Source organism: Lagopus leucura, unplaced genomic scaffold (genome assembly GCF_019238085.1).
Source record: "Lagopus leucura isolate 7727_CA_CO unplaced genomic scaffold, USGS_WTPT01 Super-Scaffold_100038, whole genome shotgun sequence".
In the NCBI taxonomy this organism is placed as follows: Eukaryota; Metazoa; Chordata; class Aves; order Galliformes; family Phasianidae; genus Lagopus; species Lagopus leucura.
In genome coordinates, this window is record NW_024962287.1 from 5,053,267 (window position 1) to 5,065,570 (window position 12,304).

Genomic DNA, 12,304 nt, shown 5'->3' on the forward strand with positions numbered 1-12,304 from the left:
AGGTAGTGCTTTTCTCCTGTAGATGTCAGAGCTTTCCAAAGGAAAAGATCCGCGCTAGGGAATTTGGCTAGATCTCACTCTTAGGCTGCATGTATCTGCTAATGGTTACTACTGACACATCATAAATTTAAGAAATCATTTCTTTTAAGCTTCTTTTTTTCACAAGCTCCTTTTAAAGATGTCCCGTCCTGAAGCGGAACTGTGAAGCTCCACTTAGCTCTCACTGCAGTCATCTTCAGCTTTCCTACAGCGTGCTGGATCAGAGCTGAGGCCATAAATCATTCAAAGCTTCATGTCACTTCTGGCTTGTGAATTGCCTAATGAACCCGTGCTTTCCTGCTGATGAACCAGAGGAACAATGAAGTTGTATATTACTATTTCACTCTGAAATAATCTTGTATAGAATTACATTTCTGAAGATTTTTGGTGTTTTTCAATCCTGCTTGCAGATTTCCTAAAAGACTTTGCAGGCTCTCCCAGGGCAGACAAAATACAGGCTGTCATTCATGCATCTTGCTCCAATGTTTTTGAACAATGTATTGGAATACACTTCTAGAGAAGGGTGATGCAAGTTTCTCTTTCTTTTGAAATGACCTCATTTTGCTTCTGTTCTTCTACTTTGTGGGGGATGTGTTTTGCTTTAAACTTTTAATATTTTGCTTGTAGCAAAATGTCAGATTACAACCAATTAGGCTAACTGTTTGGAAATTACTTTCTATTATGTTCCGTAAGTCATTAGTGAGGTTTTTGAGTGCCTTGGGTGGCTGTGAGGCAGAAAAAATATTCAAGAACAGATCTAGGCATCAAATAATCAAGTTATTGATGCAGCTCAGATTCCACTTCTAATAAGAAAATAATTTTTATTTATGAAGCAGCTCTCCCATTTACTCCCCTCAGGCTACTCAAGGTCTTGAGTAATTCTGTCCTTGAACAGTCTCAGAAAATACTGTAACACTTCTGAAAAAAAAAATCATTAATAAAACTACAGTCATAAAACTACAGGTAGAGATTTAACAGAGGCAAAATATATAGGTAGAGAGAAAGAGAGGAAGAGATACTTAAAACCAGGAAAGTAGCTGTTCGATGTTGTAGAATCATGGAATCATTAAGGTCGGAAAAGACCAATAAGTTCATCATGTCCAAATGTCAACCCATTCCCACCATGCCATTGACCATATCCTTAATGATCAGTTAACATTAGGTCTCAGCAGAAAGTGTGCTTTTGTAGAGATGCCCCCCTGCATTGGATTTTTCACCCAAAAGACCTTTGAGTAGAGGAAGAGCCACCGGCTGAGCGGTGCTGTTGACAAGGGTTGTGATGTTAATGGCAACTGGAAGAGAAAGAAAGTAGCAGATGCTGACAGATAGAAGTCTCCAGAGATGTCAGCCGGTGCTGGAAGAGCCTGCAACTGGGCAAGATCAGGAACAAGGACTTGTTTCCATGGTGGAAAGGCTGGTCACCTGGGGTAGGGACCTCCCTGGAGCTGTTCAGTGATTCTCACTGCTCCACAGAGGCTTTCAAGAAGGTGGCGCTTAGGAACATGGTTAGTGGGCATGGTGGGGATGAGTTGGTGCTTGGACTTCATGATCTTACTGGTCCTTTCCAACTTTAATGATTTCTGTGATTCTGTGGAGAGATGGAAGAAGGCTCCTGAACCGTGAAAGGTGGAAGGAGAGGAGTTAGCTCGAGGCTGATGAGCTAGGTGTGATTCAACCTTTGTTCCTGCAGCCAGTCCCACTCTTGTCGAGCTCCTGCAGAGCAAATCTGAGCTCCTGTGATGCAACGTCAGTGACAGGGAACTCAAAATACTTCCAGACTCCTATGATTTGAAACTTTAACATCCCTCAGAAGCCACAAAGAGTTTGTTTTTCTTTAAAGGGAGTACTTGAGAGTTTGGCAAGCCTGGTGTAGAACAATTTTCTAACTAGCTGGCTTTACGTGGCTCCCGTCCTCCTCCTTTTCCTGTTCTGATACTTTTGTTTCTGGTTACCCTTGTTTTGATTACATGTTGTCCTCAGCACAGTATGCTCATGCTGTGGCATCTTCTTGTGTTATTGCTGTACAAAGAGCATTTCAGCAGTTCACATAAGTTCCTCAGGCTGTAGTTTGTAAAGTTGTAGCCTTAGGGTGGTTCACTTGCTAAAGAAGCAGTGAACTTGCTATTTGCCCTTAGTTTAGTTTTATTGTAATAGAAGCCATGTTCCAAGACTTGAATGGTGGTAGACCGACAATAAAACTCATCCATGCTCACTTCCTAGGGAATAACCTGAATTCAATATGTCAAAATATGTCTTCCTCTTTGTGGTTTTGTGCTGCCTTGGCTGTTGGGGCTCTAGATCTCTCTTTTTCTCTCTTCCCAGAGGTCACACCGTGAAGGCTGTGTGCGAGTCCTTCCACTTGGCCAAGGATGCTGGCTTCAAAGTGGTGGCACACATGATGCCTGATTTACCAAACATGGGCCTTGAAAGGGACACCGACCAATTTGTTGTGAGTATGGCTCAGGATATCCAGGAGTTTCTGGTTTGTTCCATCTAATGCTTTCTCTCTTTCTTAGCTCAGCTGCTAGTTACGATCGAGGCCAGAATTGTTTCTTAAGGACAAACAATTTAAAATTCATTTTTGAAGGTGGAAGGTAAGAAAGATTTGTTGAACTACTTCATCCAGAAAATTATATCCCTGCCTCATGAAAGACTGAGTCACTCAGGTCTCTGTGGAACAGAGCTCTTCCAATATTAAGTAAGGCTCTTACTTTTCTCCTACTTGGTTTTCTTGCCTTGGCTTTAGAACAGTACCTGTTTCAAAGTTAAAAACGTATTATCTCCAAGGTAATTAATTGCAAAATAGAGTGTATAGGTGTATTATATAGCAACTCTGTTCCTGGCTCGGCGCTGTCGAATGTCTGTTTCAATGATGTGGAAGAAAATTTAAAATTATCTATAGAGAGATTGAAATGAGAAATGAAAGAGTAAATGGTAAACATTGTAGGGAATTAACCACTTTATCTGATAATGTAGATTTTTTTGTTTTATGATCTCATTATTGCAAAGTCCAAATTCATCGTCCTGAAATAGTGCAGAAATTGCAGTCACGATGCAGGAATCACAGGTATATTTCTGTGCAAAGTCAGAGTAGGTGCTTTCTGGCACAGAAAAGCTGTCAGTGCAATGGAATATATTGTTTAGAAGTACAGGCAGGAAACAGTGGGTTTTCATGGAGTGCTGCAGAGAGGTAGGTTTAGAAAGAAGCAATCCAACGTGCAGCAGTTCAGTGCAGGAAGGAAATTCTGAAACCAGTGGTGTGCACTTCTTGTAAGTGATTTTGTGCAGTATTCCTTGAGCATGTCAGCATCACAGTGCACTTAGGAAATACTGCGTTCATGTGGTGCTGTGAGAGGCCGGGGTAAAGCACTAAGTTGATGCTCACAAAACTAGGGATGTAACCAGTGACAGAGCTGAAAGTTAACTCAAAATTCCTGCCCCAGGTTCTGGTGCTTCTGGGTTATTTTCTTACAGTGCACAGGGAGATGGAGGGGTAACAGTGGGCACCAAATTAGCCATGATGTCATGTAATTGTTTGTGCTGAGGGGTATGGCAAAGTCTGACTCAGTATCTAGTGAGGTTGCAACCGTAGTTCTGGGTTCTTTAATGGATCTGTCTTTACTGAGGTTGTATTAGGCTGGGGAGGATTTATGATGGAAGAACAGCAGTACTGACTAAAAGATTTAAAGAGCTAACCTTGGATAAGACTCAGCAAAGAGAACGCAGTAATCCCCAGTATTTGCAAAATGTAAGACTGGAGAGGGAGCAATTATTTAAAGCAGAATTACAAGCTTCCATGGAAAGTATTTTTTTATTTAATGATGATTATTCTTTGCTGCTTATCCACGATAAGTGGCTGAGGCTTTTTCACTGCAGAATCTGGAGTCACTCCTGCTTTAGTGTAGGAGCTTTGGGGAAGTATTTTTCCAGGAGTTTGCTTCAAAGGTGTGGCTTCGTGTGATGCTGAGCTGCTCAATGGAGCTGAAGGGCTCCCTGCTTGTCAGGGTGGTGCCATGCTGTGTTCCATCCATTTATTAAGAGCAGTTGTTGCAGAAATAGAAGATGCAGAAGGCAAAGTCCTCAGGAAGAGAAGACAAGAACATGGTGAAAAGGCAGGAATTTTGTGAGAAGGGTTTAAAAGAAAGCTGGGAAGATCCTAGAGTCATAGAATCATTAAGGTTGGAAAAGACCTCAAAGATCACCAATCCCAATGCACCCCCACCATGCCCACTGACCATGTTGAAGCTCACACGATTGGCCTCAGCCCATTGACCAGCCTGTCCATATGCCTCTACAGGGCCTTCTTACCCTCAAGCAGATAGAGCTTAGCATAGAAAAACAAGAGAAAAAAGCAAAGTGAAGAAGGTCAACTCATTTAGAATACTTTTGCAAGAGAGATTGCAGCTTTAGGAGCTGGAAATACATCTGTGCTGATGGTGTGCCAGCTCTGGAACATGGAAGGAAAGAATTCACATGTTGTGATCAGGGGGGACAGCGAGGCCAAGCAAGGAATGAGACATGAAGAGAATTAAGAAATCTTTGTTCTTAGAAGAGCAGGTATCAGAGAATCATAGAATTCTCCGAGTTGGAAGGGACTTGTAAGGATCATTGAGTTTAACTCCACACAGGACCATCCAAAAATCAGACCACAGGAAAGGGGTAAGATCAGATCAGAAGTGTGGGATGAAGGGTTGGAGGACCAGGAAAGAAGAACGTGAAGCAATGGAAAAAGAAGGCCTGTTGAGGCTTAGGAGGGGGATTCAGGAATGCAGAGGGTGACGGGGTGATCAGCCACGTTAATGAGTTCAGAAATTTGAAGCGGGACTCGCAGATCAAATTAAGATTGGATGCCAGTGAGTGTAGAGGTGAGAAGCTGGAGGATGAGTAATCAGTGTGGAGGATAAAGCCCTCAAGTAGTAATGTGAATGCTGCAGAGTGAAGAGGAGAAATAGGACTTTGAAGAGGCGGGCTGCTGGAGAAGGGCTGAGAGATCACAGCAACACGAAGAATTACAGCCGTGTTGTTTTAAAGAGAGGAAAATCTGAGGAAGGAGAGAAGAAACCCACATGTGGGTGTGGGGAGACCTGCATGAAAGAGGCAGCTGTGAGGTGGGTGCCCAGCAAGGTGATCACTGTGTGCTTCACAAAATGAAGCTGCAGGAGACGAGAGAGGAGAGGTTGTGGATCACTGTGACATGTTTCAAGATGGAGTGGTAAAGCAGGCATGTTTTCTGTTTCAAATTCTCAGTGCTTCTCAACCTGTCTTAAGTGTTTTATAACTTCTTTTTGAAAGATCTTTTGTCTTAACAGAAAAGAGCCATTTGTTTTCTTTTGTTTTTCCCTGCACTGGCAAACGTAAGAGAAGTGCCCAGCAGACTGTAGTTCCTTCTATCTGGCTAAATCCCCAGGAAAGAATACATTCTCTATTTCCTACCCCAACATTCTATGTCATAGTTTCGAGTTGTTAAAAACAGCTTATTTTTGTGCTGTGCTGTATAAATGTTAGCTCCTGCTGGTAAATATTTGGACACTTCTATTGCATAAAAAATGCTGTGATCACAAAGAGGGGAACCAAATGGAGAGCATCTGTTGCGTTCCTGCAAGAGTTGTGAGCTGCTCTTCAGTAGAGTGGTGCTGTGTGACAGTTTGGGATTGCTTAATCCTCTGCTTCACAAAAATCTTTATCTTGCTATGAGATACTGTAATTTTGGAGGGACAAAGGCAGCTGTACCTTGTCAAGGATCCCTACAGATTTTTGCTTGTGTGGTATTTCTAACTAGGTCTAGAAATTTATTTGCTGTGATGCTAACTTCTTTTCTAGGCGTGTGCTTTTCAGAGCAGGAAAAAGTAGGGCAAAAGGGAACCGAGATGACTTTAGAAGGTCTAAACACTGCCTTCATAACCAGTTGATATATTAGGGATAGAGGTTTCTCTTGGGAAGATAATAACTTGCTGATTGTGCTGACTGCGTACTAAAAATACTGGGTGCTTCTTCAAGTTGAACAGGCAATTATGGTGTCAGGAGTAACATTGCTTCTGTCCCTCACGACCTATTGATCTGCAAGTGTAACCTGCTGCTTGCACCCAGCAGCGAGGTCAGTTACTCTTTTGCTGGCATATCAAAGTTTTGTTTGTGTATAGCAATATAGCAACTGTATTCCTGGAAAGCATATTCATAATTATTTAGAGCTGTAATTTATGGATAGGAGTCAATATAGTAGATCTGCCTTTTGGTGTATGCACATATTCTCTCTTTGACAGTGAGTAGCAGGTGGGTGGCTTTCTGTCTGCCTTCATTATGAAAATTGTTACGTTCTTTTTTCTTTTTAACCAGAGTGGATGCTCCCGCTCCCTGTCTCAGCTATGTTGTGCTTCTCCACCCCTCCTTCCCCCTTATTCCTTTTTTCCCCCCATTACCATTGATTCTTTTTATAGCCTCCGAGGATTTCCTTTCCACTTCACGTCTTCTCACTGCGTTCCAAGCACAGGAAGATGCTGCAGGAGGCAGCATGCTCTGCTTCCTCCCACCACCCGTGTCCTTGTGCCAGGAAGGGAGGTAGTGTGCCCACATGCGTGCACACGCAGCCACACGCACACTGCGCTGCTCACTGTTGGCAAATGCAAGCAGAACAGATAAGACTGCTTTGCAGTGCCTCACGTAGCAGGTGGTCGGAGAAAATAATTAGAATAATAGCTAGAATAAATCAAGGGCTCAGCGGGAATAATGGAATTGTTACCAGAGCAGACACCTCATTCTGTGGAACACGATAAACACTCAGCTCTGCTCTTGTAGCACGAGAGAGATGAGGTGACTCTAGGGGTAAATGGTTGGGAGGATTCATGAATCACGCTTGCCAACGGGGCTACCAAGCAGAACTTCAGGATTGAAGCAGAAACTTTGGGAGGCTGAAGAATTCCCAGTATACTGTTGCTAATTCCTTGTTCTGTATCTGCAGAGTCACTGAGAGACAGTAGTATAACCAACAAACTGTATCTGCTGTATAATAAATACTGCTAAGGTAGTAACATTTGTTAGTGTAGGATGTGTTGCAGTGTTTGCCTTCATTTTGTCAATGACCTGTGCCAAGGCACGGTTTGCTGTTGTGGTTCCTCTTGATGCTTTGTGAGAGATGGCTGTAAGCCCGTCTCAAATGACTTTAAGGGCCTGTGTAAAGGAGAAGAACAGGGAGGAGGACTAGAAGATTGTAGAATCATAGAATCGTTAAGGTTAGAAAAGACCTCTCAGATCCCCAAGTCCAACCCCAACCCATCCCCACCAATGCCCACATCCCTCAGTGCCACATCCCCACGGTTCTGGAACACCTCCAGGTTTGGTGACCCCACCACCTCCCTGGGCAGCTGTGCCACTGCATCACTGCTCTTTATGAGGAGAAATTGTTCTTAATATCCAACCTGAGACGAGAAATTTCAAGAGTGAGAGATGTCACAGCAAGTCACTGGCAGAATATTCCAGCTCTGAAGACATGCATTGCATAAGGTTGGGAGATGCTGGCCAGAAACGTAATGTTGGTCCCTCCTTGCTGAGAAACTGTTTTTTTCATTGAGGAAATCCTTGAGGAAGCCTTTTGACTTCATTCTTTCCATCCAGCATCTCATCTAAATAAAAATATGAGGGTCAAAGCACAGGGAGGGCCCATTACTGCTCAGTGCTGGGGATGAACATCAGACGGAAGGGATTTGCTTCCATTCGCTAGAGCCATTCTTGCAGTCTTTAAATAAAACGTAATCATTGAATTATAAAAAATCATCCTTTTCTTACAGTCATGTGTCAGGCTGCATTTTTTTTTCCTAAAGGATTTGCTAAATAAGCACTTCTCAGAAATGGACTAATTTTAGTGAAGTGCCCTATGCATCTGAGCTTCAGTAAGCAGGAGGCTGCAGCCTCATTTTGCTGTGTTGAATGTCAGGGAGAAAAATAATGGCCAAGTAAGGCAATGGTTGTTCCTTCTCATTCTGATCTATTTGGTGTTGTAAAACTTTAAATACTGTTGTATCACCTTTAGTTGTAAATAAGGAGATGTTTTTCCTGAGGGTTTTCATTTTTATTGAGGAGCCGAAATTCATAATGAAGGTAATATATTACAGCTCTATCAGGAGCTTTTAATAACTGTAATAAAAAAAATAGTTAGGCTGCTGATATCAATTGATATTTTTTTCTTTCTTTTTACTCATTTGGGAAGACAATTATCTGTGTTTTTAAATATAGCTCTGAAATGTTTAGTGGGGTAAATGATTTTCCTTTCAATTCCTACTAAGCATCTCATTGAAGCACCACTACTGGCAGGTAGCCAGCGTTATCTCCGAAACTTCTTCTGTTTGGTGTTTTTTTTCATGGGCACATTTGCAGAAACAGATTAGGAGCTGTTTAACGATCAGCCCTTCTGAAACAGCTCCTGGAGCTTCTCCTGGAGGTTTGCTAAATGCTTCGGAACCAGTTCTAGCTCCATGAGCGATGGCCAACACTGTGGTCATTTTTATGTTAATGGGAATCGTGGTAGTAAGGAACAGGCTATGTTTAGAAGCTGCTGTCACAGATAATTGCACTGATATTTCTGTGGATAAAATACCCAGAGAAAGGCCCAGTGTGTGCCTGCTTCTGCAGATGGTCAAATTGTGTGCACAAAGCTCCTCTCCTTCTCAGTGTCTGTGTGGAAGCATCTTTCGTTTGCTCGCTGGGTGTGTTTGCAGCAGCTCTGGGTACGCTGCCTCTGAAACACACCAGGTTTTGCTCTTTGGTTATGTGCAAAACAAGGGAAAAATGAGAGGTAAAGCTGCAGCATTCTGTGTGAGGACATGCAGGAGCAGAACCAGCTGAGTAGTACGACTGGGTTCTCTTCTGCATCAACTGGGGACACACATGTTACATGTATGTCCCAAACTGCCAAATGCAGAGGCTGAGGATTGCAACCACATTGCATTGCACTGCACACAAACAGCGTGTGCTGTTATACCTTTGTATGAATACGATCAGCTGCAAGTGTGTGGGGAAAAGCCACACTTATTATGGGTCTCAGATTGCTTCCTTTGTCTTTCTGAATTAGTATTTTGTCCACACACGCAATTTCCTGCAGCGTGCTGGCCGTTAAAGTTATGATAATAACCACTGCTATCTTTATAATAGCTTCCCATTCAGAAAAAGCTTCCGCTAAATATGAAGGTGCAGATGAGACCTTTTTTCTACTCAAACTAAAAGATCATTTTGGCAATTAACAATCCCCCAACAACTGCGGATTGCGTAGGCTCACGCAGTTGCTCTGTCTGTGCAAGTGGTGGTTTTCAAGCCAGCATGCTGCATTTGTTTTCTGGGGCTCTTTCGCTAAGGCCCCTTGCTGCTGAAGTCGATAACGAGCATATGTCTGGGAACATAAAGCCAAATGGAAAGGAATGCATAACACGATGTGTCTTGAGTAGGGAGTGCGGATTTTCCAGTCATTTAGGCAAACAGAGCATCGTTCAGTAAAATATGTATTTCAGCACAACTCGGCAGCAGCAAACATACCACCAGGGTGGGTAAAGCATGAGGTCCCAGTTAAATCCTGAAGGATTCAATTTTTTCTTTTCTCTAAAGCATGCTGGAAAAACAGAATGGTTTTGCTGTGAACATACTAACAGAGAGAACGTTTTGTAGGGCTGCGTGCGGTGGGAGAGAGCACATGGTTGTATTGATGCTTTTTATGGGAAAGAGAGTTCTAATGAAGGAGAATTAGATTGTCAAAAACACTGCAGAGTTGCTGGTCTCAATGATTTTTCGGGTAGGAGACATTCTTTAAAGTGATCTGTGTTGCAAAACTTGTGTACTAATTTAAGACAATGAAAAATGCTTTATTTCCTGTACTTAGCCCTAGGGGAAAGCTGACCCTCCCAGAAACGTGAAGACCAGAGTCCTGTGCTTGGTAAAAGTGAAGGTGAAACTTCACAGCAAATTGATTGAGGTATTCTCATGGGTTTCTCCAAAACTGCGTAATAAATGGAGAGTCACTTGGAGCACCTGCAAGATGGAGCAGATGGGGCTGCTCGGTGTGCTGAGCACAATCTGGAGAGACCTGTCTGGTGTTCACGTAGGTACTGTGTTCAGGAGTCAAAGCCATGCTCCAAGGTCGTGCTGTTGATGCCCAAGGCATCTTCCAAATGTTAAACGTCTCTTTTATTATTGAGTTGTATTGCAGTGCCTGGGACTGTCATAGATGAGGATCATGCAGAGAGCGACTATCCAGCAGAGCGTTGGACAGGAGGCAACCTGTAGATCCAAACCAGGGATAAAAGTGACTGTGGGAGGTACAGGATGACAAGTCAGGTTCCTTGTTCACTTGGCAGCAGCAGTTCCCTGTGCTGTGTGTAGAATTAGGGTATTTATGATACTGAGGTTCACAGTGTTGGTAAATAACTTACTGAAGACAACATCTCGTCTGTGGACTAAATGCTTCTGTGAATTAGTTTGTCTCCACTATCACTGTGATGTTGCACTCCAAGCAAGAGTCATTTGTTTCCATGTTTAATGTGATAATGCTTTCTTACTGATACTGAATGTGTATCTGACTTGTGTTAGGCACTGCTGGAAAAGTTCCCTTTGAAATACCCAACCAATATGAGATAGGATATTAGGAAATGTTTCTTCTCAGAAAGAGCAGTGCTGCAGTGGCACAGCTGCCCAGGGAGGTGGTGGGGTCACCCGGAGGTGTTGCAGAGCCATGGGGATGTGGCACTGAGGGACGTTGGCAGTGGACACAGTGGGGTGGGCTGGGGTTGGACTTGGGGATCTCAGAGGTCTTTTCCAACCTGAATGACTCTGTGTAGATTGTGTTTTTGAAGCTATCAGGAGAGGTGAAGGAATAAGAGCTTTCTGCACTCTGCAGGGTGAATTACAACATCTTTTATGGTGTTTTCTCTGGACGTTGGCTGGCACACCCACTTTTCTGATTTGGAACTCAAAGTCTATGTATGATGTTACAGAACAACCTCAGATAGGCATGCAGGTTATTCTTCTCAGTGGCAACTAAAATGTACATTCAACCTGAGCTATTGTGGTAGTTCAGAGTGAGATATCAGGGTCCTCTGTGATGTGCTGCTGATAAAATTCTTTAATATTGTGAGCCTGTACCTGTAGGAATTCAAAGACTAGCAAAATGAATGTGCAAGAAATTTGCTACTGTACTGCAATGTGCTTTTTTCTTCGGGTGCTAATGTGTACCATTCTTGAAGAAATTGGCAGACAGGAGAGCTAAGGAAGGTGTTAGTCATAGTCACAGAACTGACCTTTTGTAGCAGATACGTTGGGCGTTACAACATTGTTTTCTTGGCTTAGTAGTTCCCAAAAATCATATTTTACATACGATATGGTGAAATTTGACAGCTTGAATATGTCAGGAACAGAAAAAGATTTTATTACATAGCTGTCAATAGGCAGGAAAATTATAACAATCAACTGGAAAATGGTTTTTGTTCTTTTCATTACAGAATGCTTTACAGCTGCCCTCCGGAGAGCTGAAAGTCAGGATCATCAGCTTTAGAACCTTTAGATGTGGCCCCATGGCCACATCTGTAGGTTTTGTCATGGCGCAGACATCAAGGGCAAGTGACGTGGTTTCATTCAGCTTTTGGCCTGTCTCCCTTTGAATCAGTTTTATAGGGATTCATTATCGTATTTATCTGCATTTATGTGTATGTCAATGTACATGGTTGAGGGGAGATTAATTAAAAATGTTGCCACGTGGTGCTGTGTTTGCATCAGGCATCACTGATGCAACAAGAGGGTTTGCTAGTTGCAGCATGGAGTCAAGCCCCTGAGGAACTTTGATGGACACAACGTCCATTCTCTCTGAGGATGTACCTGTACCTCACAGGTCTCACATTTCCTTCTGGAGATATTCAAAACCTGCCTGGATGTTTTCCTGTGCAACCTGTAGGGAATCTGTTTTCGCAGAAGGTTGGACTGGGGGCATATCCAGACATCCCTTCCAACCTCTGCTGTTCCGTGGTTCTGTGATTCGGCACGTGTAATTTCTGCATGCCATCTTTATATAAACCCAAGGCAAGTTTTGAAATTCCCAAGGTTATATTAGAAAAATATTTCAATTGTATTTTAATTATATGTATTTAAGATAAGTGTCTGTTAAAGATACCGTGAAGTGTGGGTGTGCACAGTCAGCAGAACAAGCTCCAACTTGCCATAGGTGAAATACTAGAGCGTTTGCTTTTCTCTTTTGTAGCAGACTGATCTGCCTTATTGGCACCGTATGTTTTGCATT

The 12,304-nt window shown here is 42.8% G+C and overlaps 1 protein-coding gene across 2 annotated transcripts in view; it reads left to right on the forward strand.

The window, feature by feature from the left end:
* ELP3 (elongator acetyltransferase complex subunit 3) overlaps positions 1-12,304 on the forward strand; it is an 84,926-nt gene that overhangs the window by 28,282 nt on the left and 44,340 nt on the right. For both annotated transcript variants that reach the window (XM_042883505.1, XM_042883506.1), the window contains one exon: positions 2,362-2,488. In XM_042883505.1, coding sequence (XP_042739439.1) covers positions 2,362-2,488 — 127 coding nt within the window. The remainder of the gene's footprint in view (positions 1-2,361; positions 2,489-12,304) is intronic.